A 27,835-nucleotide genomic window follows, 5' to 3' on the forward strand; every position below is an offset into this window, starting at 1 on the left:
GTACATTCTTGAAAATATTAAGCGCCATTTTTCCATTTATTTGCTTTTGAAGTCTTATACGGTAATAGAGTAGTTCATTTCGCAAAATGGGCGTACGTTGAAAACATTCATGGACATCGATCATATACGGTCCGACCGGATGCGGGAAAACGATTTTTGTAAAATCTTTTCTCCGATATTTATCTCTCATGTCCGACGTATTGAGAGAATTTTGAAAGAATTTTGTTCTATTACGCGAAATAGCAAGAAGCCTATCGTCAATTATGATACGACACTCATGAAAAAGAGCTCGAAGAACAGAGTTGGGGATACGGCAATACTCATAAAGTGTCGAAGAAAAATATAATTGAATTTTGCGAAGATTTACCCCGTCGGAAGATTACTCGAACGATCCGCTTTCTCCGAAATTAGTGATAATCGACGATCTTATGAGAGAATCGTCGCGATCGTGGATCTTTTCATCAAAGGCAGTCATCAAGAATCTCAGTGTTATTATTCTTATATCGCAGAATCTCTTCCATCAGGGGCGTAGTCAACGCAATATATCACTCAACGCGAATTACATCGTCGTTTTCAAAAATCCACGTGATCGCGCTCAAATTCGTCATTTAGCACGTCAAGTCTATCCCGACGATCCGAAATTCCTAGAAGAGGCATACTACGACGCTACGTCAAGGCTTCACGGCTACTTGCTGCTCGATCTGAAACAATCAACCCCGGACGAGTATCGATTTCGAACTCGATTTCGTGTATTTTTCCCGAGGATACGACTCATTACGTCTACGTGCCACGTAGATCATTTTCCAACGGATACGTATAAAAGGAGAGTACGGGTAGTCGTGTCAGTTGTAGACGCGATGAAGATGAATGACGAGAAATCGTGCTGTGCGACGAAAATCGCCTCACATTCGATTGGTAAGAGAAACGCCTGTCTCCTTGCAGCGCTCTATCATTTGAATAAAAATCAATGCACAACCTTCTTACGTGGCACCGACGAAAAACTAATTCGTTGTATTTGCGAATTTGTTTTTAATACACTTAAAGGTAACGTCTCGCTTAAACGTTATGAAAAAAATCGGTTAACCAAATACAAAACGGCTTTGCGTCGCATCGTTGCAAAACGTGGTAATTGAAAGGATAAAAAAAAGCTGTTGGAGCGAGGCGGATTTTTATCTTATATTATCGAACTTATATTATCGATCTTATTATCACTAATTATCGAAGGAACGAAATAGCAGAGATAAAATGTTATGGAAAGGGTAAAAAAAAATGGTTTTAATTTCGACGGAAAATCTCGAGAGAATGCGACATCAGCTACGATAGAATCTGACATTATTCGCTGGTGGCGAGTCAAAAAAAATCACAGTACCGCAAAATTCGGATAACACAGCGAGCACTAATAACACAACGCAAACTCTCGGAACTCATCTAATACTACGACTCGATGAACCGTATTCTTAATTCTGACTGGGCACGCGACGAAAGTAAGAGATGGAAAATGTACAGAGAGGGTTGGCGATAACTGCGATTTATCCAAGAAACGCGAAGAAAACAGTAAGACGCACGCAACGAAAACGAAAATGCAGAAGACAATGCTACGTAAGATGTCTTTGCTGATAACGAGACGATGAACGATGACGTTTTTCACGATCTCACGCAAACGTCTGATATACCGCCGGCACATTCCATCAATAACACCGGTATTATTACGAAAAATTTCGAAATTTCGAGCGAGCACAATCATGCAAGGAATAATCATGCGATGAAAAGCATTGAAGAAAGTAGAAAGCATACCGAAATCTTATCGTAAACATGCACACTTATTGATGAAACATTTGTTTCGAAAAGCTGTGCCTGATAGAATTAGTTGGGACGAGCATGGAATCATGACTATAGAAGGTAATATCATGAAAGATTCGAATATCAGTGACTTGATAAACGTCGCGATGCGCGAGAGAAAAACTGTGAAAGTAGTGGGTAGAAATCAGTTTGCGCTTTTACTCCGTGCGTTGAACATACCTTCGCGCTGGTGAGAAATAAAAGATTATTGTCCACGCATGGTGTTAGTGTAAGCAGCGTTAAACTTCGACCTCGGACTAGTTCCATGCCTTTTATAACGAAAGAATGAGTTCCGCGCCGATTGTATTGAGAGCGTGAGGAAAGAGAAAAACGTAAAAATTACGAATAAAAGATAGACGAGGAAAGCTCATTGATTCTTTCATGTACAAAAACTGATACCCCTGCATCTTTACAATTGGAAAAAAATCAGTTACTCGATTGGAAAAAACTAAGATAACGATGACGTTTGAAAAATTATACTACGATCTGTCACATTATGCGGTGCTATTCGGCGGTGGATAATCTAACTCGTGCTGTTAAACCAAATTTCCCACGGGGAAAAGTCGTGCGCTGGTTCGAATCGCAAGACGCATACATGTTACACCGACCATTGCATAGAAAATTTCCACGATTGCATTACAAATATCGACGATGTGTGGAAGGCAGATTTAATCGAACTTCGAAATCTAAAAAATTACAATGATTATTCCTATGTATTAGTTATTATCGATGTACTAAGTAAGTATGTCTGGGTAGAAGCGTTACGCGATAAAACGAGTAACTGCGTAATAAAAGCTTTCCAACATGTACTAGCGAAAAGCGAAGGACGAGTACCCATGTACAGGGTTGGCCATATTCGACGGAAAGATGTTTTTTTTTCAATCATGGGAAAGAGATGTTAGATCGAGTAACGACGTTTCTCATGATTGAAAAAAAAAACATCTTTCCGTCGAATATGGCCAACCCTGTACTTACAAACGGACAAGGGCAAAGAATTTGTCACGCAATCAATGCAGAAATTTCTTAAAGAAAACGACATTCGTTTTTAAGTAACGCGCAATCCAGATGTCAAAGCCACTATCATCGAGCGCTTCAACAGAACACTGAAGGAGCGAATGTGGCGTTATTTCACGCATAAAAATACGCGACGCTACATCGATGTTCTGCAGAATATTGTACGCGCTTACAATCACGCATCACTCGTTCATGAGAATGCAATCTGCGGTAGTAAGCTTTTCACAAAATTTTTTTTTATTTTTCAACGTAATCCTCTTTTAGAAGGATACACTTTTCCCAACGCTTCTGCCATTTTTTTAACCCCTCAGAAAAATACGATTTGTCGAACTCTGCAAAATAGGAGGTCATCGCCTCTGTTTCAGCGATGACCTCCTCATTCGTGAATTTCTTTTCACCGAGTCATTTTTTTTAGTTTGGAAACAAGAAGAAGTCACAGGGGGCTAAATCCGGAGAATACGGTGGATGCGGCAGGAATTCGTAGCGCAATTCGATCAATTTGGCTGTGGCGACTGCGGAGGAGTAAGCCGGTGCATTATGAGCAATCGCGGCACCCATCGGGCCGATAACTTTTTCATTCCCAAGTTGTCATGCAAAATATTGAATGTCATTCCGTACGACACGCCTACGACCTTTGCTACTTCATGTACTTTCGTTTGGCGATCAGCGAGAATCATGTCGTGGACTTTTTCAACGGTATCGATTTCCTCAGTAACCACGTCTGCCAGGCGGCCTGGGCGCTCCTCATCAAAAACAGACGAACGATCATGTTTGAATTCGTTGAACCAATATCTATGACGGTTGTCATAGATGGTGAAGAGTTCCCATAGACGGCATCCAACTTCGTTTTTATTTCTTCGCACGTTTTTCCATCTAAAAATAAGAAACGAATCACGGATCGATATTGCTCTTTTTCCATTCGGAAAACATCAAACATGCTCACTACGAATTGCTGTCAAATCAAGACTATTGCATGAATCACTCTGAAATTTTATATGGCGTCGTTTGAAAAATGGTAGTATACGATGGTAATATCAACTTGCATCAGCAACGTCACCTGTCTTGAAACATGGGTACTTATTGATTTGCTCTCATAAGCAAGTGCTTGTTAATTGGCACGGTTATCCTAATAAGTTTGATATTTGGATTCCGACTTCGAGTTTAATTTCTCTTCACGATGAAGGAGGAACAATTTCTTCTGATACTTCCGAGTAACAGTAGTATGTGACATTTTCCGGATAATACAACATCGTCCTTTATAATGGAATTACCTCATTCTATAGTGTTGCAAGGACAATGGGAAGTTGCGATAAGCGAGATTCAATTTCCCTATAGTTTTTTACACGCACATCATAACGATGTGATCAGATTCGTTGACGTTAAACCCGAGGGGACGAATGGTGCGTTTATGACAAAAGAAGTTGCATTTCCAAATGGAATTTACAACGATATCTATGAGCTTATTGACGCGATTAATACCGCGTGTAAAGTTGCCGAATCGCATTTTTATTTTGAACAGCAAAAAGCGTCTGGCGATAAAATCTTGATAAGTATTAACTGTGATGAGAAGTGCAAAATGCACATCATATAAACTTTTCCGATAATCTTCTACGAATGCTGGGTTTCACATCAGCAATTTCCTCAGATAATTACTTATTTTATCCTAAACTTATGATATATAAGCCTAATTCGAATGAAACAGAAGAGAAAAAAGTTTTCTTACTCATGGATTTAATAAGGAGATGGGAGAACGATTTGCAGACGGTTACTGGAGTAGCGAAGTTCTGTAGTTTGTGGCGCGGTATCCCCGATAAAATGTTCGTTTATTGCGATATTTGTGAGCCTTATATAACAGGCGATGTACGTACTCCTCTTCTCAGGATAGTTCCGGTCGAGATACACAGTCATAATCACGCATTTGGTGCAAATTTGATGAAGCATTTCTCATTTTCAAATTATATCCCATTGCGACGAATGAATTTTAGAACGATCGAAATAGATATAAGAGATCATCTCGGAAAAAAATTCCATTCAAATTCGGAACGTTGACAGTGACGCTGCACTTTAAACGCAAGTAATAACTTTCTTTTTTCCGTGTACGCTAGCGTGTTGGTAGTGATAGTCTTTAGTTAAGAACTAGCGATGGAATATGGAGTATTTTGCTCGGGACATCGGTAGCCGAGGTGGAATTCCACGTGTTTTTGTCGGCTCGCCCTACCAGCGCGGACATGGAATCGGAAGCTTTCTCGGCGAGCTATTTAGAGAAATATTACCTTACCTAAATAAAGGTGCGCTGTCGGTAAAGAAGTTTTACGTGCGGGAATTAACATAATAGAAAATGTCGAAAATAATAAAACGTTAAAGAAAGCGATCAAAAGAAATTTATCGAGAAGTATCATAGGGAAAAAAAGTGATGAAGAAGAAAAAGAAAATTTGCGCTGCAGGAAGAAAAACGAAAAAACCATCCGCTAGGAAATTCAAGAAACGCGAGATATCCGACATATTCTCTTAATTGTGATAGGAATTCGTGGCTGGAGAAAAAGCATGTCCTTTCTTCATACTCACTCAAGTGAGTGTATAAAGAGCGAACTCGATCTCTTCTCTCTCCTCCTACGCAAATCAGCATTGAGAGTTCGCAATGGATTTATTACAAACCTGTAACTTCGCGGACGACTCGTCCATAGAATTCGTCATATTCGGACATGGAGAAGACTATTTGGATCTCACTACCATGTTGAGCTTTCGTCGAGAAAGTGAACGCGGAGAGAACACATTGGCCGTACCCGACGTCACGGCAAGAGTAGGATCCGTAAATCATTTACTGCATTCCAGTTCAACCAAATGTTGTTCAACTAAATCGATGTATATTTCAATCAAAAACTCGTGTCGCCAAACAACGCTTACCGCGCGTACATCGAAGCGTTATTAAATTATGCTTCACCCGCAAAAACTTCTCATCTAATCTCTTGCTTATGGGACGCGAATATTTTTGGTTACATGGACAACACGTTAGACGCATCAAATTCAAATATGGCTCTCGAGAGACGCGGACAACATATTCGAGGAAATCGGGTGCTAGATAGGGCACCTTCACTACGACGTTTGCAATCAAGATAAATTTTTAATTAACGGAGTGGAAGTTAGAATGAGAAGGTATCGTACGTTCGAAAGATTCATTTTGCCTTATGGAGAATAAAACGATATTAAAAATATGTACAGGGTTGGCCATATTCGACGGAAAGATCTGGCAACACTGTAACTTTTGACAGAGATGTTAGATCGAGTAACGACGTAGCGCCATGATTGAAAAAAAAAACATCTTTCCGTCGAATATAGCCAACCCTGTATTCTCGATGCCAGTTTATTCGTAAGAAGAGCAAAAATAAGCCCGAGTGTGTTACTCGCACTCTAGAATGCTGAGTAAAACTACCACCAAGTATCCCCTTACGCAAGTCGAAGTTAAAACTTTCACGATACACGCCTGCGTAGTGGGGGAATCGATAGACAATGTAATACTCGGACAGCTGCTGAAATGAATAATAATCGGCTTTATCGATAATAAAGCGTTTAACGATGATAGAAAATTGAACTCATTTAATTTCAAAAATTATGGAATAAATTTCTTTTCGCTGTATGCCGATGGCATACAAATTCCCAGTAGGCCCGTTACAGCCAAATTTTTCGAAAGACGAGCCGCTTTACATTGAAGCTTATCACACATTATTCTCGAGAACCGACATTCACTTCCATTTCACTTTCTGAATAAGGGTAATTCTATAAGTAGAGATTACGCTAACGGCTACACTCTTTTCGCTTTCGATCTTACTCTAGATCTATCCGCTAATTGTATAGGAATCTCGTGAAGCTTACGATTAGAAGTGATATTCGAAAAAGCTCTTTCTGTGACTATCACGAAGGCAAATCAATAAGCCCGTGTTAGTAATGAAGACGCAAACTTTTCACAAAAATTTTTTTTATTTTTCAACGTAATTCCCTTTTAGGAGGATACACTTTTCCCAACGCTTCTACCATTTTTTTAACCCCTCAGAAAAATACGATTTGTCGAACTCTGTAAAATAGATCTCTGTTTCGGCGATGATCTCCTTACTCGACGTGAATTTTTTTCCATCGGGCCATTTTTTCTAGTTTGGAAATAAGAAGAAGTTACAGGGAGCTAAATCCTGAGAGTACGGTGGATGCGGCAGCAATTCGTAGCGCAATTCGATCAATTTGGCTGTGGCGACTGCGGAGAAGTAAACTGGTGCATTGTGAGCAATCGCGGCATCGGGCCGACAGTTTTTTCATTCCAAAGTTATCATGCAAAATATCGAATACCGTTCTGTACGCCTACGGTCTCTGCTACTTCATGCACTTTCATTCGGCGATCAGCGAGAATCATGTCGTGAACTTTTTCAACGATTTCCTCAGTAACCACGTCTGCCAGGCGGCCTGGGCGCTCCTCATCAAAAACAGACGAACGATCATGTTTGAATTCGTTGAACCAATATCTATGACGGTTGTCATAGATGGTGAAGAGTTCCCATAGACGGCATCCAACTTCGTTTTTATTTCTTCGCACGGTTTTCCATCCAAAAATAAGAAACGAATCACGGATCGATATTGCTCTTTTTCCATTGTATCGGAAAACATCAAACACGCTCAGTACGAATTGCTGTCAAATCAAGAGTATTGCATGAATCACTCTAAAATTTTGTATGGCGTCGTTTGAAAGATGGTAGTACACGATGGTAATGTCAACTTGCATCAGCAACATCGCCTGTCTTGAAACACATACTTATTAATACTTATTTGTCCTCGTAATTATATCATTTATGTCGAGTTTGATAACGTTTTAGAAATCGACTGTTTGCGTCAAATCATTGTCGACTTTTCCGGTTAGCCCTATGACTTTCGCGAGAAAATTATTTTCCTCCACTACACATTTTTTTCTCATCTAATTGCCCGCAAGATGACGAAAAAGCTTCAGTCTTACATATGACACCGACGTAGACGTTTCGTGACGTAAAAAAAGCGAAAATTCGAATATCATAATGGATATAGTTATCAACATACAAGGTTTTCGCGATGTCGAAGAGAACTTTATTCCGAAACAAGTCGCGGTTCTTGTGATTAATGCAGTGTTTACCAGACACTGGATTATGATGTTACCTTATCCATTTGGCGATTTACCCGAGAGAGTAAGACGAGAAAACAACTGGCTTACACGAAATTATCACGGAATCGAATGGAAACTTCAATTCTAAATATTTTACGATACAACTGCGAAACATTACACGCCACGGATGCTACATCTATATAGCAGAGGACAAGAGAAGGTATGCTATCTGAGTAATCTACTCTCCAGAAACGTATATAATCTGGAAGGAATTTCTCAGGCTTTTAAAAAATTTATCAGATTTCGTAGAACGTGGACAGCGCTGTACGCATCACAGATTTCGAATCAACGTTAAGTCACATAGCGCCTTAAGCAACGCTTACAAATTGAAACGATGGCTAACTATACGAAACAGCAGCAATTCGAGCTACAATAGCTTTCCCTCAGAAAATTGGAGCGAGAGCGATATCGAGAGCGAAAAAACAGACAGCGGAAATTTTTCAATTCAATTTAAAAATCAAATCCACGATATCATTCGCAACATTGAAATGTGAAGGAAAAATATCATGACAGAAAAGTCGGATCAAAGCGAGGGTGAACACGCGTCAGACGAGGAAAAAAAGATCTTCCAAAATTCGACGGATCGAGATAAAACTAACACTAGTGTTTCGCAAACGTCAAATTTTGAGAACTCTATAACGCATATGCCAGCAAAAGAGATAAATTCTGAATTGCATTCTCTTTGCGCAAACATTTTTTCTCTCACGCACTTCAACAACAAGAAATGATTTCATTGGAAGTTTTAAATGCATTACATCATCTCAGTATTCGACATGCAGGAGTCTAACCTGCCGACCGATTGCCAAGGGTGTGGACGAAGTCAACTGCCATTGTCGCTAACACAGCTATCACGATCGACCTGGCACTGGGTCGTCTTCTACATTGACGAACACGGTATAGGAACATATTTCGAAAACTACAGCTTGCCGCCCTTGGACTCAAGATTCCTCTTACGATTTCGCCAAAACTCCACGACGTATCGCTGGATATGACGACGCTGCAATCAGAGCACGCCATTTCCCAAAGAGGTTACGCTCCCGGGGCCGAAGATGGAGTGGTGGGGATGTTTTGACGGCCATGGCTGCCTATATACTAATTACGCGATTTCCTAGTTGCCTAGTTAGTTACTATTAGTTATTGTACCGCGTACCGCGGCTATGTAATCGCATCCTCAGGCCGGGTTCACACCTTGACGGAAAAACGGAAAGCGGAAGCCCATAGTGCAGAATTGGCGGGACGCTCGTGATTAGTCGTGGCTTTATTCCGCCGATTCCGCCGTTTTTTATTTGCGCAAATTTATTCTTTTACGGATTCCGTCGATGCCTGTATATGTGCATGTACATATACTACATATGTATACTTATAAAAATTAACCTCGTTAAGTTTAATGGAGAAAATTGTCTACAAGCGCATGATTAAGCAACATGCTGTGGCATGTTCGGATCCACATGGATGCTCTCCGAGTGTTATGTCATCCTTATTTAATCCTGCACTATGCGTTATGAGTTATGCAAAAGTCTATGCTGCGACTTCATTTCTTTTGTAGATTTCGCCGATGCTTGCGTATACAGTTGGTCACAACACTTTTTTTTTAATGGGTTTTGGAATGCAATTTGCTCACCGAATGATTGGTTCTTATTTATAGATCCATAAGTAAGAACCAATCACGGAGAGTAAGCTGCGTTTCGAAATCCATCAAAGAAAAAGTGCTACAACGTTTCTGTGACCAGCTGTACATATACAACATAAACTCATAAAAACTCACCTCATTAAGTTGGTTTAAACGAAGAAAACTATCTCCTACAAGCGCATAGTTAAGCCCTGTGCATAATAGAAGGAATAAGAAATTAGGAATAAAGAATAAACAATTTCAACCTATCAGAAATTGGATACATCGGAGTACATTTCTGATAGTTGAAATTATTTATTCTTTGTTCCTAATTCCTTATTCCTTCTATTATGCACAGGACCTTAATCAACGTGCTGAGGTATGCTCGGATTCCCATTTGGATATTTTCCGGATATTATGTCATCCTTGTTTAACATTCGGTAAATAACAAGAATAAAGTGATACCTGAGTAGCACTCGAATGGGAATCTGAACATTATCCTAAAGGTATTTAATTAAGTCTCCAGATAAATACAGAGATCAATATGATCAGAATATGAATGTCGTATATATAGTATACAGAAAGGCGAAAATGCAAATCAAAATTAAAATAAGTACATAAAGCACAGTCGGCAATGTCTCTGTATGTATATATGATTTCCAATCCGCAGGAATTCATTTTCCTGTGTCTTATTGAGCGGAACTTGCGGATACGGAATTAATGCTAGCCGCTGTTCCAGTAGATCTAAATAAAGCAGAGGAATGAAAATTTTACTGCAGTGTCTCTAATGTATACTTGCATCACAATATTTCGTCGGTGTGACCAACTTCTTAACCTGAATAATAATCATCAATCAAACTAATCACGGTTCATGAGGCAGAGTGGCACTTTTTTTTGTCAAAGTTTTACTTATTTTTATACAAAAATCAGGCATCGATTAGATGTATTTTCATTAGTTATTAAACCCAATTAAGAGTGCCGTACAAATGTGATCACAGTTTCTCAACAACAATGTCGATATTATTTGGATAACATTTAATTGCGCAAAAATACACCGACTAAAAGTATTTTTATCAATATTTGAGATAATCGGAACTCAATATTATATATAATATAGCTTTAGCCACAATTGCAATTATTCAACTCCTCCGCGATCGCGTGACCGTAACAATAACTTCAACATCTAATCTCTGCAGAGTGTAGAATGTGTAAAATGTGCAGAATCGTTGCAACACTTGTAACGCTCGCTGACCATGTGTGATGTAACAATGCATTGCTAGCGCTATATTTGCCTCTTGCGCCAAAAATTCCAAAAGGACATTACCTCCACTCCGTAGCGGCGATGACGACGACGACGACGATGTTTCTTAATTTTTTCTTAATAAAAGTTTCAGATTCGTATTTTGCGTTGCAATATTTCCGTTCGTGGAGCACGTAGAGAAAAAATAAAAACATTTTCATTATATATCCCAAGCGGTTGCAATCGATTGAGCACACTTAGAACTTGATCGGTTCAGCCCTTATTGAGATTCGATAATCTCGATCTGGCGCAACTCGCTGACTCGCATAAAGTAGCCACGGCAGTATCGCTGCGCGTAACTTAACGCAGAGACACTACTAGTGTCTCCAAATATATTCATTTAATTAAGCGCATCATGCTTGAATAAAAAGGAACGAGAATGAATAAATAGAGAGCGAGAAGAACGGGCTGTCTTACAATTAGTCGCCTTCGATGCGCCGAGAGTGAAAGAGACAACGGGAAGCATAATGCGAGAGAGTCAGAATTAGTCCTCTTCTACAAGCCTTACTGGCCGAAACACAATCGCACACGGATATGGACTCAACCCTTTGCGTATATTGTATAACGTCACGACAGTGGTAACTCGACTGCCGCTTGCCGATCTCCGCGTATCTCCGTTCACATAACGTAAAATGCCGTAACAATAAGCACTGAACTGTACAATATAATTAGAATAAGTTGATAATTATTTTAGCAACTTGACTTCTTTAAAATTGTTAGGTCTCTGTCATTGTAACTATAAATGTATAAAAATTTATTTATTTTTCGTATATCTCATGATTATATGCATATTCGATATGACTGCAGTGAAGTCAATTCCATAACTTGAGATAATAGCAGTACTTGATTCCTAATAAGACTGCCATTCCGTATTGTACACTATTTTCTATCCTCTTGTATATTCTACTACTATAATAATTAATTTCGAAATTTTTCTATCTCTTGAATAAGATACTGTCCAAGCAAATAAAGTTGAGGTATTATGTTAGTACAAAAATCAATTCAAATAAAAACTATAGTAAATTTTATGTACCGAAGTTTTTAAATAAATAAATATGAAACATTTATATTGTTTTCTCTAATAAGTATGCATAGTTTTGATTGCATTTAAGAGTAAAAAATATTTTTCGATCATATCGATATAAGGAATATTCTAAGCATTTTGTAAGAAAAGTATAAAATATAATTACAATTTATTATTCAAATTGCATGAAAAAAGGTTTAAAAGCATTTGGAAAACTAAAACAAACTTGTTATCCATATTTGAAAAGAATCCTCTAGACACTTGTAGTTCTGATTTTAGGGAAAAAAATGTATGTTTTTTTAAAAGTTGACATTTTTCATAGTATCAAAGAATTATTCTTAAATAGTGTGTTTAATTATTCCAGCATGTTGAATTATTCCAGCACGAAATATCATTTTTGTTTAATATTAATTAAATTAATCGACTCTTTGTCTCTCTCTCTCTCTCTCTCTCTCTCTCTCTCTCTCTCTCTCTTTCTCTCTCTCTTTCAATTATGTTAATGCAAAATTCTCCATTCTTACATTTAATGCTCCGCTTTGAAATTGTGACATTAGAAGCGAGAAAATAAAAAATGAATGTAAGTTATATTTAAATACTATTCAATAACAAATCCTTTTTTTATTCCTGTACTACACATTGCACTAAAACTTTCTTTAATTTTTGTTTTCGCCAAATATCAAACGTATCTATCTCACTCTTGGTTCCAAAAGTGTACAGTAGTTCAGCCACAGAAAGTAGATCTAATATTTTGCAATCGATAGAATAAATAAAATGTATACCGAAAACTATTTTCTTGTTTCGAAGAGAAAATTAAATCATATTTATTTCTATATATAATTATTATAATTTAACATTTTATTATGGCTGCGAACATATAATTCATTTCGTTTTGTATTATGTATCATTGATCACATTTTCAGATACACATAGTTATAGTTATAGTTATTTAATAAATAAAAAAAAACATTCGATATCGGATCTATCAGATTGTAAAGTATTATTTTGCTGAAACATACTTCTATTAAAATATTATTTTATAATATTTATATTTGTAATGCAGTCTCGAATATATTATTACAGACATTCTTAAGAATTGTTTAATAGCTTTGATGTTACACAAGTAATATGTAACGTAAAATATTCAACAGAGAACACTTTCAAAACAGAATTGCACAAATATCAGATCATTAAAACTTGGTGAAAAGTCATCGCAGATAAAAATAAAAAAACGTTTTAAAGCTTGAAACTTGTACAATAACATGCTTTTAGTTGTTTTTCAAAAAATTTTTATGTTTATGGTTTCATATCTTAACAAAGATCACATTATTATATACGAGGGCAAATCAATAAGTACCCGCGTTTCAAGATTCAAGACAGGCGATGCTGCTGATGCAACTTGACATTACCATCTTTCAAACGATGCCATACAAAATTTGAGTAATTCATACAATCTTGATTTGACAGCAATTCGTAGTGAGCGTGTTTGATGTTTTCCGATACAATGGAAAAAGAGCAATATCGATCCGTGATTCGTTTCTTATTTTTGGATGGAAAAACGTGCGAAAAAATAAAAATGAAGTTGGATGGCGTCTATGAGAACTCTTCATCTATGACAACCGTCAGATATTGGTTCAACGATTTCAAACGTGGTCGTCTGTTTTTGATGAAGAGCGTCCAGGCCACCCGGCAGACGTGGTTACTGAGGAAATCGTTGAAAAAGTCTACGACATGATTCTCGCTGATCGTCGAACGAAAGTGCATGAAGTAGCAGAGACCGTAGGCGTGTCGTCCAGAATGGCATTCGATATTTTGCATGATAACTTGGGAATGAAAAAGCTGTCGGTCCGATGCCGCGATTGCTCACAGTGGACAACAAGCGGATGCGGTTATTAATTTCAAGCATGATTGAATTGCGCTATGAATTGCTGCCGCATCCACCGTACTCTCCGGATTTAGCCCCCTGTGACTTCTTTTTATTTCCAAACTAGAAAAAATGGCTCGGTGAAAAGAAATTCACGTCGAATGAGGAGGTCATCGCCGAAACAGAGGCCTATTTTGAAGAGTTTCGACAAATCGTATTTTTCTGAAGGGTTAAAAAAATGGCAGAAGCGTTGGGAAAAGTGTATTCTCCTAAAAGGGGATTACGTTGAAAAATAAAAAAAAATTTTTGTGAAAAGCTTCATTATTAACACAGGTACTTATTGATTTGCCCTCGTATGATACTAAAAATTACATACATTCTACAGCTTGACAAAAAGTATTTTTAAAAAATTTGATACTTTTTTACATAAAAGTATAGAGTTTTACCTATACAAAATTTTTCTTTTTAATTTCCTTACGATTTTTCTTGATCGATCACGTCAAATGTAAATACATTAACACACACACACACACACACACACACACACACACACATACGCACGCACGCACGCACGCACGCACGCATGCACGCACGCACCATTCGCACGAGATAAACACATTCGATTTTTCCATACATGAAATGTATGTTTCCATATTTTGCGCAATGTAAAATAGATTTTATGAATATTAACATCTTATTTATTATCTTTAAATGATTCATGTCATTTCGATCTGTGTGTAAATATATGATATTCGTTCAGCTCTAAGACAACAACTGCACTCAAAAAGATTATGTTTTTTAATTCATGTCCCATTACAACTGTTTATAACTTTCAAACAGGGCTTGGTCTTATTTCAAATAAATTTATTTAAAATATATATTTTAAATAAAAAAAAATTAAATAGTTATTTAGTATTTATTTAAAATAAGTTCATATTGATTTTCCTCTTGATTCACAAAAGGTTAATACTATTAAATATCAATTATAGGCTGTAGCTATAGAAAAAAAACTGAAACGTTATATTTAGAAATGAATATTCATATATTCAAATAAACAAAATTATTAAAATATTTTTTATTTAAATACTATTATATTTAAAATTATTATTTGATGTTTATTTAAAGTAAGTTTTCATACATACGTTCATACATGTTATATACTAGGTATGTAGTTCTTAAAAACGAGTGTCGAAATGATTTTTTGGTCTTGAAACGCTAACTCTACTAAACTACCGCAGTAATATCACGAGTTAAATTGACTAGCAATTTTTGATGCTTATCCGCATCTTCGGAACGATCTTAATAATGTTGAATGACATATTAAAATCTAAAAATCTAAAAATCTAAATAATTAAGTCTTATTGCGAAAAATATTACCTCGGCTGGGAGTCGAACCCGAATCTCCTGCATTCTATACGAGCGTTCTAAGTCTTTAAACTACCGAGGCCTTTATTATAATTAGTGTTATTAGGTTATATTATTAAAAATTCATAAAAATATTATCATAATTAGTTTCTAAGTCGTATCATTAAAAATGATAAATATTGTATCATATCTATTTAATTAAATATAATAGCTTGTTGTGTAGTAGTACGATTCAATAAGTATTGAATTAGATCGATAAGAAAATGCTTGATCATTTTTGTACTACATTATTAAAAATTATCATAATTGGTGTTACTAGGTTATACATAGGCTGGAAAAGTTTCTGCAAACAATATGAAAAAAAAACATGTAAAATTCGATAAATGGCTTTATTGTTTTTCGAAGTATTCGCCTTTAAGATCAATACATTTTTGCATACGCTCGAACCAATTTTTGAAGCATTTTTTCCACTCTGAGACTGTAACCTCAGAAATCAGTGTACGAAATGTTTCAACAGCTGCTTCAGGCGACTCAAATCGCTCACCACGCATCTTCTTTTTAATGTTTGGGAACAAAAAGAAATCATTAGGTGATAAATCAAGTGAATACGGACAACGAATCATCAATTCGACATTTTTATTGGATAAAAAATCAATGGTTTGACATGACTTGAATGGTTGGCTGTGTGACAGCTGGCGTTGTCATGATGAAGGATGATGTGACGATTTCGGTTTGTTCTACGCAATTCATTTATGACTTCTGACAAACAAATTGTTGTACACCAATCAGTGTTTTACAGTCCTTCGATCCTTTAAAGCCACGGTTGCCACATGTCCGGTATAACTGAAGAAACAAGCAATCATTTGCTTGACAGCACTGCGCGAACAACTTTTGTTGGTTTCGGTTCAATTTGAAATACCCAAACAGAAGATTGTTGTTTACTTTCGGGCTCATACGAATACGAGTAGATCCATGTTTCGTCTCCAGTAACGATGTTGTAGACCAAATTTGACCGACCTCAGTTGAATTTCTTTGTTTCATTTAATACGAGCCTGTTTTTGAGCTTCGGTCAAAATGTGTGGGATCCAACGACTGCAAAGTTTCCATACGCTCAAGTGATTATGCAAAATCATATGTATTGCTTTCATGTCAATGCCTAAGGATGCCTGAATCTCGCGGTATGTCATATGCCGGTCTCGTTCAATCATTTCACGTACAGCATCAACATTAGTGACAACAACAGACGTGAATGGACGATCTTCACGGAATTCATCACAAAGAAAGGTACGTCCACGCTGGAATTCGGCAAACCAATTATAAACAGTCCTATTGGATGATGCTTCATTCCCAAAAGCCAAATGAAGTCGATCGATGCATTGTTTCGGAGTTAGATTACATTTGTAATCGTAAAAAATCCGAAAATTTTCACACGAAATTTCCATTTTCTTACAAAGTAACTTCTTTTAAAATACTATGCAAACAAAACTAGTTGACTTGGGTACAAACTGTCAACTGAATTATAGGTTAAAAACGTCTAATTTTATGGATATGATAGTAGCAGAACGTTGGCGCCACTAGAAGTATTAGATTGCAGAAACTTTTCCAGCGTATCTCAACAGCAATGTTTACACGTTTTATATTACAATCGGTGTCTCGCTTCTCGTATTGCTCCTTGTCGAGCCGTCCATTCAATAATCAACACTCGTTTCTTTTATGTCCTGCTTTTTTGTAATATGTGCAAAATGTCTCGATGGCATTTATACTTGCTGGTTTATTAGCTCGGAGCAATGAAAATTTAGTGTAACGGCTTGACCAACAGTCTCGCCCATAATGGCTTACTTTTTCGTATTTGCTGCACATTAAAATTTGTTGAGTTTTGGCTTTGACCATATTTATTGCGATCATTATTATTCGCTCATGGGGTAGGCCCTTTTATGCTCTCTTCCGCGCTTGCTGCATCTTGCAGATTTGAATATTTTTGTGATCGTACCACTAGTTTAATATCATCACGCAGTGTCCCAGCACGAAATTTAAAGCTTGATTCTGAATCGTTTCTAAAATTGTTCGCTTCTACTTGCTTGTATTTTCTCGTTTCTCGATCAATGATTCGTATAGCTCCATGGCTAGGGTATCTACGCGTCTTTCATATGTGTGAGCGCTTTTGCCTGACTTTTGTTTTAAAGCGTTAAACTCTAATTGTAGGTGTGATGTTCCGCGTTTTCCTAAGTAATTGGCCTTTATCTTTCGCCGTAATTGTTTCAAAATCTGCCACACTTCTAATTTGAAAGTTTAATAGGAGTTCTCCTTTCAATTTAGTGTTTAATATTTCTTCTAACAAGCCCCTTTTCTGCAAAATTGATTTTCTCCATTGCATAGGTACTAGCGCTTATGAATTCCTGCATCTTCTGACGCGAATGTCCGTCTATTTCCAATATCAAACTCCGTGCATCTTTTAATCTTAAATATCCCACGGATCGATTTCTTGCTTTCCGCACGTTCATTTTGGCGTCCGTCCATATGTGACGTTTAGCGCTCTATTATCGGAGTATGCAAGTCGGAAGTTTTCATAATCGTAAGTTGCAATTTCCATCCTGCTCATTCTATCTTGCAATCCAGTAATTGCTTCATTCTGTCTAATATTTCCTCTTGCCTATTTTGAATTGGTGCTTCGCGCGCGCGTTCTCCTATGGTATTTCTGAAACGATCTATCTCTGCTTCTATTTCCTCGTTCGTTACCGGCTGATTGTTCGCGATCTCACCATTTTCGCGCGAGATTGATGGTTGATGCGTCGCCATATCTCCTGCTACCGAATTAGCGCGTGCGTTTTCAAATAAGTTACTTTCATATGAAATTAACTAAGGTTCTCGTTGTTCCCCTCTATTAATAGCTAGTAAACTGTGATCTAAATCCACGAATGGAAATACCCGTTCGATAACAATATTCGGATGAGATTCCGAATCGGATGCGCTATCGCTTGAGTATCGCGGTTCCAACACACGACGCATGTTGTCACATATATCTCGTAAGATTTCTTCGACAATTCGTACAGGGTTTACTTGGCTAATTCTAGGACACCCTGGTACAGATTCGCTGTATATTTGCGAAGGTATCGAAGCGTTACGCCTGTTGCGATTGTTTTCGCTTCCGGACATTTATCCGTTTACAATGGTTGCGTAAAGATTTTTGGACTTACATTAATGCGGTTAATCGCATGTTACTTGTTCGCTGTTCGTTATCTGACGTATGCTGAGTCACCGTGTGGTAGATCGCGCTTCTCGAGTTACGCTGTTATTTGGGTTCTGGTCGTCGACTGCTATACCGGGTGCTCGCCTTGGACTACTTTTTCCTTGTTTTAACTGATCTGCCTTATTTATAGGCTGTTGCTGCTATTGTCGCCGCTCCGGAGTCAGCTATGTGAATCCCACCGCTGCCACCAATTTGTTGTGGCGCTTATTTCACGGTACAATTCGTGGATCCACAAAGCACTTCCAGAAATGATATTAGACAGCCTTGTATTTTTAAGTACAAATATATTTAGCTGTTACATATAATACCAGTGATTATTTTATTATAATTTCTTTTAGCACTATTCATGTCGCGGTAGGTGCTGCTGCACTTTCGTTTAGACGACGGGCAAAATAACGCGACGAGTTTCTTTCAAATTTCTGATCAATGATCGTATTCGCAGTCGCGCTTATATATTTTGATTTTCGCGATAGCCTTGGTCCTTCCGTGTTAGCCCATCAGCATTTCGCTTATCCGACCAGCTTTGCGCAAACGTCTTGCGTCTGCGTTTCTACTGTTTATACTCAGGATCTTCTTTTATATTAATTATATTTAATAAATTCGTTTCGGCAATATCTCGATTTAACTTTTGATTGTTGGTATTTTCTGGCACGTTCTTGACGCAATTGTCACTTGTGCAATTAGCACTCATGACAGTTGGATGCAGCATGAGGGGAGTTAAAAAAGCAGGGAAGTTTCGGGGCAGAGGAAGTGTAAGTTTGTAAGTATGGAAAATTCTTAAAATCGAAAAGCATGTTGCAGGAAGGGAGAGAAGAGCTATTGGAAGCAACAATTTTTCTAGCCTCCGTCACAGGAATGTTGTCCTGCGCGGCCAAGCTGAGAATGATCTTATGATAATTGGGCATGCGTGAAAGGTTGTTAGATCCTCTCTCCTCCGCAATTGATACATTTGGTATGCGTTTGATCGGCTGAGCAAGAGTGATCTTCCTCTCTAGAAAGTACACAAAAGAGGCACCGTGATGCTTTTACAATCACGGCCAATGTGACAAACTCTATAATAGATGTAGCAGATTTTTGCTTTCAGAACAAAACGCGTCAACCTTATACAGAGCATTAAACAAAACCACCTCCTTTGAAAGTGATTGGCCTGCGAATTTTATGCAGACTGTTCGCGAAGGCACATAAGTAACTTTATCATTGATTGTCATGCGTCTGTTTAAGCGTTGTACATCAAATATTTCAACTATTAAGATTATGTTTTCCCTAATGCAATCTAGCGATATGGATTGATCAATACCTTTAATGATCACGAAGGATTTTAAATGATGGAATGAAAGCTCGGAGGTTGTTCTTTTCAAAGACAGAATTGAAGATGAAATGATTGGCAGCGTCCGCAGACTTAACCTCTATGATAGCTTTACCGGCACTAAGCCTCTTAATGAGAAGAATATCACTCTTGATAGACTTAGAAATAATGCGAGAAAGCACAGAAAAATATATCGTCGCTGACTTGTCCGAGTACGTGTATACGTGTATGACAAAAGGAAAGATGTCATTTTTAGAATATCTGTTGACAGCTTTTGACTTATCTGAAGGGATTCAGGAGTGTTGGTCGAAGAAATACTTTTGAAGGAGGAGGGATTGATCAAGATCTTCGATCTTATCTCGTCATTCGTTATCTGAGCGCTACACTTACGATTAACTCCTCGTCAATGTCCATAGGAAGCGGAGCGTTAATGGCTATCTCTCTGTTACAAGATGGCGAGGAGGAGATGCCTCCGCAGCCACTGCCAGCGGCTTCCACCATTAAATTTACGAGCATTCTGCTCTCGTCATTGTCTGGAAAGACGTTTATTGAATGTACGCAGAGATCGGGATGAGGGAAATCCGGGGAGTTAGAAGAGGGTGAAGGAGAAGGCATGGGACTGAGCTCAGATGGGGGGGGGGGGGAAGAGTCATTGCGCGAGATTACGGATCTAATGGCGGCCTTCAAGTCCCTTGCCCCGACACCGCAGGCCAGTAGCCCCCGATATGGGTCCGAGAGAACACGATAAAGAGATCAGGATAAGCACAAATTCAAGCTAGCCCGACTAACAAAAAAGGGCACTCTAAACTTTCGCGAAAAAAGCACCTTAAAAACGCAGCGAGCGGACCCATTTGTCTTTCAACGAGCTACCGCACGGAACTTTTTTCTTTTTTATTAGTGAATGCTCCTTCCGCGGAGATACAGCCAGAAACGACACAGCCGCTCCATGCGACGAGAGTTAAAATATGAATAGCGTAGAAATAATATGTTGGTATGACTGACAATTAGTAATGCCCTCCTCGCCTCAAAAGCCCGTAATCGCGAGCCAGTCGAGGCAGATTCAAATGTGGAGATCGATGGCTTCGAAGAAAGCCAAGAGAAGGCGACACATTTGGCCTGAATTGACTATATTCTTACGAAACAAGCTGATATTCAAGTTGTAGTGGTTAGACCTGATGCGATTGATTAGAATGATTTCCTCTCTTTTCAAGGAGAGTTTGACTTACCAAGCACTTCGATGAGATATTTCGGTAGAGTTGTTCATATAGTAACCTTTTTGCAGGAATTCTCCATTTAAAGGAGGTTTCATCTTTGCCAGCTATAAAATTAGCTCAGTTTCATGAATTCTTTAAAGAAAATTTATTATATATAGAACAATATGGGGTTTTGCATAAAGTTGTTATGTTCAACCAGTAAAAATATTTTTTTATTAGTTTATATGCATTTTAATGTCTCCAAATAGCAATTGAATTAGACGTCATCTGCAAAACACATCTCCATGACGGAAGTATAATAATATTGACTCTGCAAATCATCTGAAATCAAAATTCTTTTCATTTTTATTAATTATATGAATGTCGCTATGGCATGAACTAAAATAATGTCAATTGCCTGAAATTTGTGAAAATGATGGTATTGAAAAAAAAAATTAATTTTTTATCCTAAAAATTTGTTACTTTTTTGTGAATAACAAATTGAATATTTGTTGTAAAATCATGATTCGTGCCATGTGCAAAATTAGAATCAAGAAGAAAAAAGAATTAAGTCAATATCTTAATCCATTTTTAAGTTATCAGTTCCGTCAGGTCAAAAAATATGGTTTTGAGAAAAACGCGTTTAAAGTTTTGGTTTGACCTTTTTCACATATAACAAGTTTTTTAGTGCACTTATGATATTTATTCTGCAATACTAGGGCCATATAATAATCCTTCCTTCTCTTCATAAAATTCATTTCATTTTAATCTCTCCCCAATCGCCGAACTGTTCTGGCTTCTCTTGAGGATTCTGACGATTTGCTTTGCTTATGTGCTGCCTGTTCTTTTCATCGGCATATATTTTATTAAAGTTATTTGACTAAAATGGATCAATTTTAAAAAATCCTTTTATAGGGATATTTTGCACACATGTAGGAATCAAAATAAGGAAAACAAAAATTTTCGATTTTTTTACGCCTGCAAAGGTGAAACCCCTATTAAATAATCTTGGAACTGACTTATAAAGGTAGATTTAGGTTCCGCAAGTGTGTATATGGTATCTTTATATCCATTCGATTACCATTCTAACTCCAAATTTGGCAAGTTTGTCTCCTTTTCGTTTCCTTGGATATTCTTATAAAAGAGTATCCAAACAAGGTACCTGAAAAAGTAATCAGATACAATTGGTTCTTAAAAGCGTATCAGATAGTTGCCGTTATTAGTTCTAGGTGATGCGATGGCCTCTAAAATTTTTGGAATCGATGAAGATGACTTGGCACAATGCTTCTCGCAGATGGTCTTCACAGTGACGAGCAGTGCCCAAGCTTCTGCGGTAAAGACTGAGGTGCTCACCGGAAGTGTGAGAGATTCAGTTGCAGCATTGAAAGAATAAAAAAATATTCGCTCCAGTGAGGCAGTATCCAGCTTAGAACCGTCGTGTATAACACTACGAAATCCTGAGGAAGGGTGTATAGGAATTCTTGAAATTTATGTTAGAATGAATCATCTAGGGGTGGAATTGTCAACATGGGTAACTACCTCCTTGTATCTTTGTGTGAAAATAGATACATTATATGGGTACAAAAAAGCAGGAAGAAAAATCGAGCATTTAATGTATCCTCCGAAATGTTTACAAGAAACATATTGTTTGAAAATAGGAATGCATCGTAGGGTTTTTATTCTTTTCCGTTCATATTCTGCCACAGGTAGTGTCTTCCAAATGGCGAAGACTATTAATCATGAGGTTGCTGCTCTTTGAAAAACTTTTTAGAAGGAATCTAAATAACAGCAATCTAAATCTGGTCCTTAAGGGAGCTTCCTTAGCCTTTGCAAGTATTATGTTGATCGAGATGAAGATTCGATATCCCGTAGAGATTCTGATAGTCCTCCATTGAAGGCGCTCCAGGCATTGAAATAACATTTGGTTTCGTTGAAATTGAAACACCTGATTCGTATTCGCCGTATTCGATGGACCATCTGAACACCGCGCGATACATTGTTAGAAGTGATTGGGAGTGTGAACCAACAAAAAGGATAGAAAAGATCGATTGTTAATATATATGACTGACTCGACTGCTCTCGTGAGATTGTCACAAGCAAAGATCGCTATGTTATCTGCATATTACAGCATAAGAGAATTGTTCCGGGTACAATCAACTATATCAGCGAGATATACATATATTAAATAAAATCGGGCTGAGGACCGATGAGAGTACCTTTATGAACTTATATGGTCCGTTTAGCCTGCTGTCACTAACGAAAAAACTTCTCTTTCCGAGACCAAATTCTGAATATACTTGCGTAATTTAGTCGGGATATCAAGGTTCCTCAGAGTATCAACGAGAAATGACATTGTCGAAAGCGTCAACGATGTCGACGAATACACAAATCGTGAATTGGCTAGATTGACCGCGTAAATATAGTTAGTTAGAGTCGTGAGATTGTCAGCGCACGAGCGAAAAGGCCTAAAGCCCATTTGGATTTCAGGTATGATCAGACGAGATTCAATTCACCATCTTAGCCTATAATAAACGACTCTCTTCATCAATTTAAATATGCAATATAGGAGAGAGATTGGTCTAACTTCGAGGGCTCTTTTCCAAGAATCAATACAACTCCCGTATCCAAGAAACCATTGAAAATATTTACGAAAGCTCTATAAGAGATTCAGTAAACTCTACAAGAAAAGATGAAATAATTTTATTATCGATCTGATCTAATCCTGGGGCCGAATGTGCTTTAACCTCTTTAATGGCGATGGAAATTTCTTTACCGGTAATGGGCAAATCGAGTTCCGTGATCAAATTAAGAGAATTGATTTCCTCCCTGAGAATTTCCAGGAGAGAAAGAAGATTATCATGCAGACAAAATGGGGGACAGTTTTTCAATGGCCCTATCACATGCGCGTGACAAATCATTACCAGAGTGTCGATCAAAGGTTTTATCCGAGTTTACATTTCTGTTTTCAAAAGATTAGACCATAGCCTAGTTGAGGGCGTGATTGAAGCTTTCATAAAACTTCTTCTTTTTCAACTTTTTCTTTTTTCCCTACATAGTGTTTTTGTGATTATCGCGCATTATTTTTTGTATTCGAGATAATTCTCCTACAGATGAAGATTCTTTTATAAATCACGGTAGCAGCCTTTCTGGCTATTACTGCCTCCTGTAAACATTCCACCATAATGTGGATCTTAGATATCCGACGCAACGGCGCTGATAGAAATTGATTTTTCAGACCAATTTTTCATAAGCCTCCAAAGGATCGTCCGAAGGGTCAACTTCGGTCACTGGTGATTCGTTGCGAAGAAAAGAATTAAACCTATCAAGTTCCTCTCTATTTAGATTAATTTTATACTTAAATTTAGATTTCCTTTGAAATGAATCGCCGACCTGTATGTGAATAGGAAAATAATCGCTATAGTCGATAACTGAGTGATTGCGACCTGGAGGCTGAACTAGTGTCGGAAAACGATCGTTTAAAATAACCAAGTCCAAGTCATCGATGACAGAAATGAGCGCACGACCTACGCAGTCCGTAGCCTTATAGCCCCAAACCACGTGGTGTGAGTTGAAATCACCTAAAATTAAAACGTTGTCATCCTGGCCAAAGGATTCAAAGATATTACGGAAAATTCCCGCGGGAATATTAGTACTTGTGTGTCGATAGAGATTGACACATTAAGATAGTTATTAAACCGAATGCAAATATCTTGTATCTCAATGGAGTCATGCGTAATATGACTAAGATCTATCTCCCGGAATTCAATTTTTCTTCTAATAAGAATAGGAAGAGCGGCAATCTCTATGTCGTTTCTTATATGCAGACAATGTAAAATTCAGTGATAAAATTACCAAGATAGGGGATTTTTCTCCTCAATTCTCTGCAATTCTACTACATAATGTTTGCACTGGTATTGCCTTTATTGTTATGATATATGAATTTTGTTTGATTCAAAGGCGTAAGTGGAACTACTTGGGAGTTTGTTGAACGAAACAAAACTATCGAGATGTTGTAAGGTTAATAAAAATAATTGAATTAGCGACGAGATATCTAAGTTTTTTTAAGAGGGGGTGTTCTAAAATAGCATTGGGGAGATAAGAACTATTGGAGGTCGAAGAAGAGGAAGAGAAAGCTGAATCAGACTTCTGTGGCATATGTCTTGAAACATGCAAATAAGAGTTATCTTGGTTATTGACATATGCCATTGGAAGAGTCAGACGATAGGCGTCCGTTGCGATTAATAAGTATGTTTTCCCGGGGATCCAATGTTTTATCTGAATTATACATTGGAGCCCGAGCTTCAAATCTACTCTGTATGGGAATGCTTGGATTTTTGTTATTGTTATGATATAAACGCCTTTTTTCCGCAGTCGTTACATTTGCGTAAATATGTTATAATTAACGGATCTATTCCTAGAGCTTGTATTTAAGACAACGAACCTGTTATTGCCTGCGAAATACTCTTGCGGGTCTTCGTCTCTATCTCTGGGTAACATAGAGTAATCAACAATTATCGTAATCAAACCTATTGTCAGACCTAACGCCAGATGATTCCTGGACAATTCTTCGTTTTGCGCTAAGGAGAGGGATGTTCTCATAAGCGGACAAAGAAACGATCTTTTTTTGTCTAATGACCATTGAGCATTCATGTGATATGGGCAGGTGACTTCGCAGTTGATGCATCGATGAGCGTATCTCTCAAACTGCATTCCTGATTGTCCTCGTAGAGTGCCTTATCGCAGAATATGCATCTGGCATTGCTTCTGCAGGCTTTGCTGATATGACCTGCTCTATAACAATTATAGCATATGCGTACTATAAGTATATATGTAGACACAACATGTCTGGTGCAAAACAGAAAAACATGTTTTGGAAGAGTTTGTCCAGTGAATTTAATACATATTGCTTTAGATGGGACGATTTCTGATTTGTCGTTCTTGATCATTAATTTAAGCGGTGTACCCCTATAACTTTAGAGGGAGATTCAAAATATTTTTTAATGATTTCTTCGCTGATATCAGAAGGAATATCATAAATGACATCTATGTGAAGCGTACGATACGTGGGAATGTATATGCTTTAAGCTTGTGAGCGTTGAATAGAGGGCTCTTGACTAAATCATTAGCAGCTAAAGCCGATTTGAATTCAATTGAAACTTGCCACGGCCAATTTTACGAATCTCCGATACATCGTTGTACGCGATTTGTGATATGATTCTGCCGACATACAAAGGATGCAAGGCAGAGTGCAAATCATCATTAACTGAGTGAACATGCATAGTGTTAGAAGACGCATTGCTATTGATTCTCGTAAATAACGCTTTTCTTAGCAATGTCATATGAATTACTTACGTTGTTGTCAGCAATATCGTGCGATATTCGAGAAGATTTATCAGTAGCAAGGTTATTGTTCAATTTATTCATCTTCTTGAGAAGAACCGACTGTGGATCAGAGATTGGTCATTTATGGTTATCACTGCCCGATTCGGCGTTCGATGCGTGGGAGTGTCAAAGATAGAGGAATCCTTAGCAGAATGTTCGGGAAAGGAATCCTGCGGTCTAAGAGCATATGTCCCTTCAAAATTGGCTGACGCAATGGCTTGTTGGACTGCACAACCACCCAGAAGGCGATTTTTGGACGATGAAGTATCCGATTTTTTCAGGTCGCAAAGCTTTTTTTTGAGAATTTTACGTTGAGCCCGCTTTCGATCGCGAATGTTGTATGATCAAGCAGTGGTAAAATGAGAGCCGGGCTCAGAAGCATTGTCCTGAAGGGTAGAAGGCGAGGAAATACGTGGAATAATTTTAACAACATTTTCCCTGATGGAAAAATGTTTCTGAAATTATTTCACATTTTGGAATACTTTTTTAACAAAATTTCAGTTTAATTTCAACGATTTTTAGCTTGAAAAATTCATTTTCGATAAAGTTTCAGAAAAATTTCAGCAAGAATTTTAGAGAAATTTCAGTTGGATTTCAATGATTTTTGAATATGTTAACTGAAAAATCCACTTTCAAAAGTTTCAACAAATTTTCAACAATTTCGCTGAAATGTTCCAAAACATGGAATAATTTCAGCAAAACTTTTTCATCAGGATAGGAAGAAAGGAAGAGGAGGAGGTTATCCAGGTTCATGAAAGGGTTAAGACCCTCTCATCGGTTTTGATATGAGTACTTAACGAAGGGAAAAACGATTATAAAACAGAGGATCGCACATAGCAACACTCAAGAACCGCTATGAAGCGAAAAGTGTGAAGCAGAAGATATTTTTCGCGAAAGCAACCAAAACACGTCCCACGTCGCGCGCGAATCCCATGCTCGCAAACGAGAACAGCTATCATCATGCTAGCAATAATGATCATATAGATCAGCATGTTGAACACTACGATCATCGAAGTGTATTCACTCAGCTCACGCGGTAATTTGTTGTATATCTATTTACGAAATGTACACATATCTTTTATTATTTATTAAAAAAAAATTTGATTTATTAAACGACAAAAAAAATAAAAATGTTCAACAGAGAGGAGACTATTGTATCTAAGAATTATAATTATTCTATACCTGAATGCAGTTAAGAGCAGAGAGAAACTTGAGAGAGGACATGACGGTCCAAACTTGTAACCGCAAAATGCTGCTGCGCACTATCGCCCTGTGACAAAGTGGATGTAAACTACATAGCAACGTCTACTTTTCTTAAAGTACATCGTCCATTTTTCAAAGCTGGAGATGATAAATTGATATTTGGTTCATATAATCGTGCTAAATATAGTCTTGAAAAGTGTACGATGTACTCTTAAAAAAAGTGGGCGTTACTATGTAGTTTACATCCATTTTGTCAGAGGACAGTAGTGCGCGGCAGCATTTTACAGTTACAGATTTGGATAGAGACCTTTTGGTG

The 27,835-nt window shown here is 37.6% G+C and overlaps 1 protein-coding gene and 1 pseudogene across 1 annotated transcript in view; one reads left to right on the plus strand and one right to left on the minus strand.

Annotated features, from left to right (window-relative positions):
- Positions 1-27,535, minus strand: part of LOC105146467 (uncharacterized) — a 32,352-nt gene extending 4,817 nt beyond the window's left edge. Inside the window, exons 1-2 of the mRNA XM_011056794.2 lie at positions 8,818-27,535; positions 3,504-3,726 (exon numbers count right to left, since the gene is read on the minus strand). Of these exons, the coding sequence (XP_011055096.1) occupies positions 3,527-3,726; positions 8,818-9,046 (429 nt within the window). The 5' untranslated portion in view covers positions 9,047-27,535 and the 3' untranslated portion in view covers positions 3,504-3,526. The remainder of the gene's footprint in view (positions 1-3,503; positions 3,727-8,817) is intronic.
- LOC147910103 (uncharacterized) lies at positions 87-13,536 on the plus strand (annotated as a pseudogene).
- Positions 27,536-27,835: the final 300 nt, after the last annotated feature.

This window comes from Acromyrmex echinatior, chromosome 3 (genome assembly GCF_024713525.1).
Source record: "Acromyrmex echinatior isolate Ae372 chromosome 3, ASM2471352v2, whole genome shotgun sequence".
NCBI classification, from domain to species: domain Eukaryota; kingdom Metazoa; phylum Arthropoda; class Insecta; order Hymenoptera; family Formicidae; genus Acromyrmex; species Acromyrmex echinatior.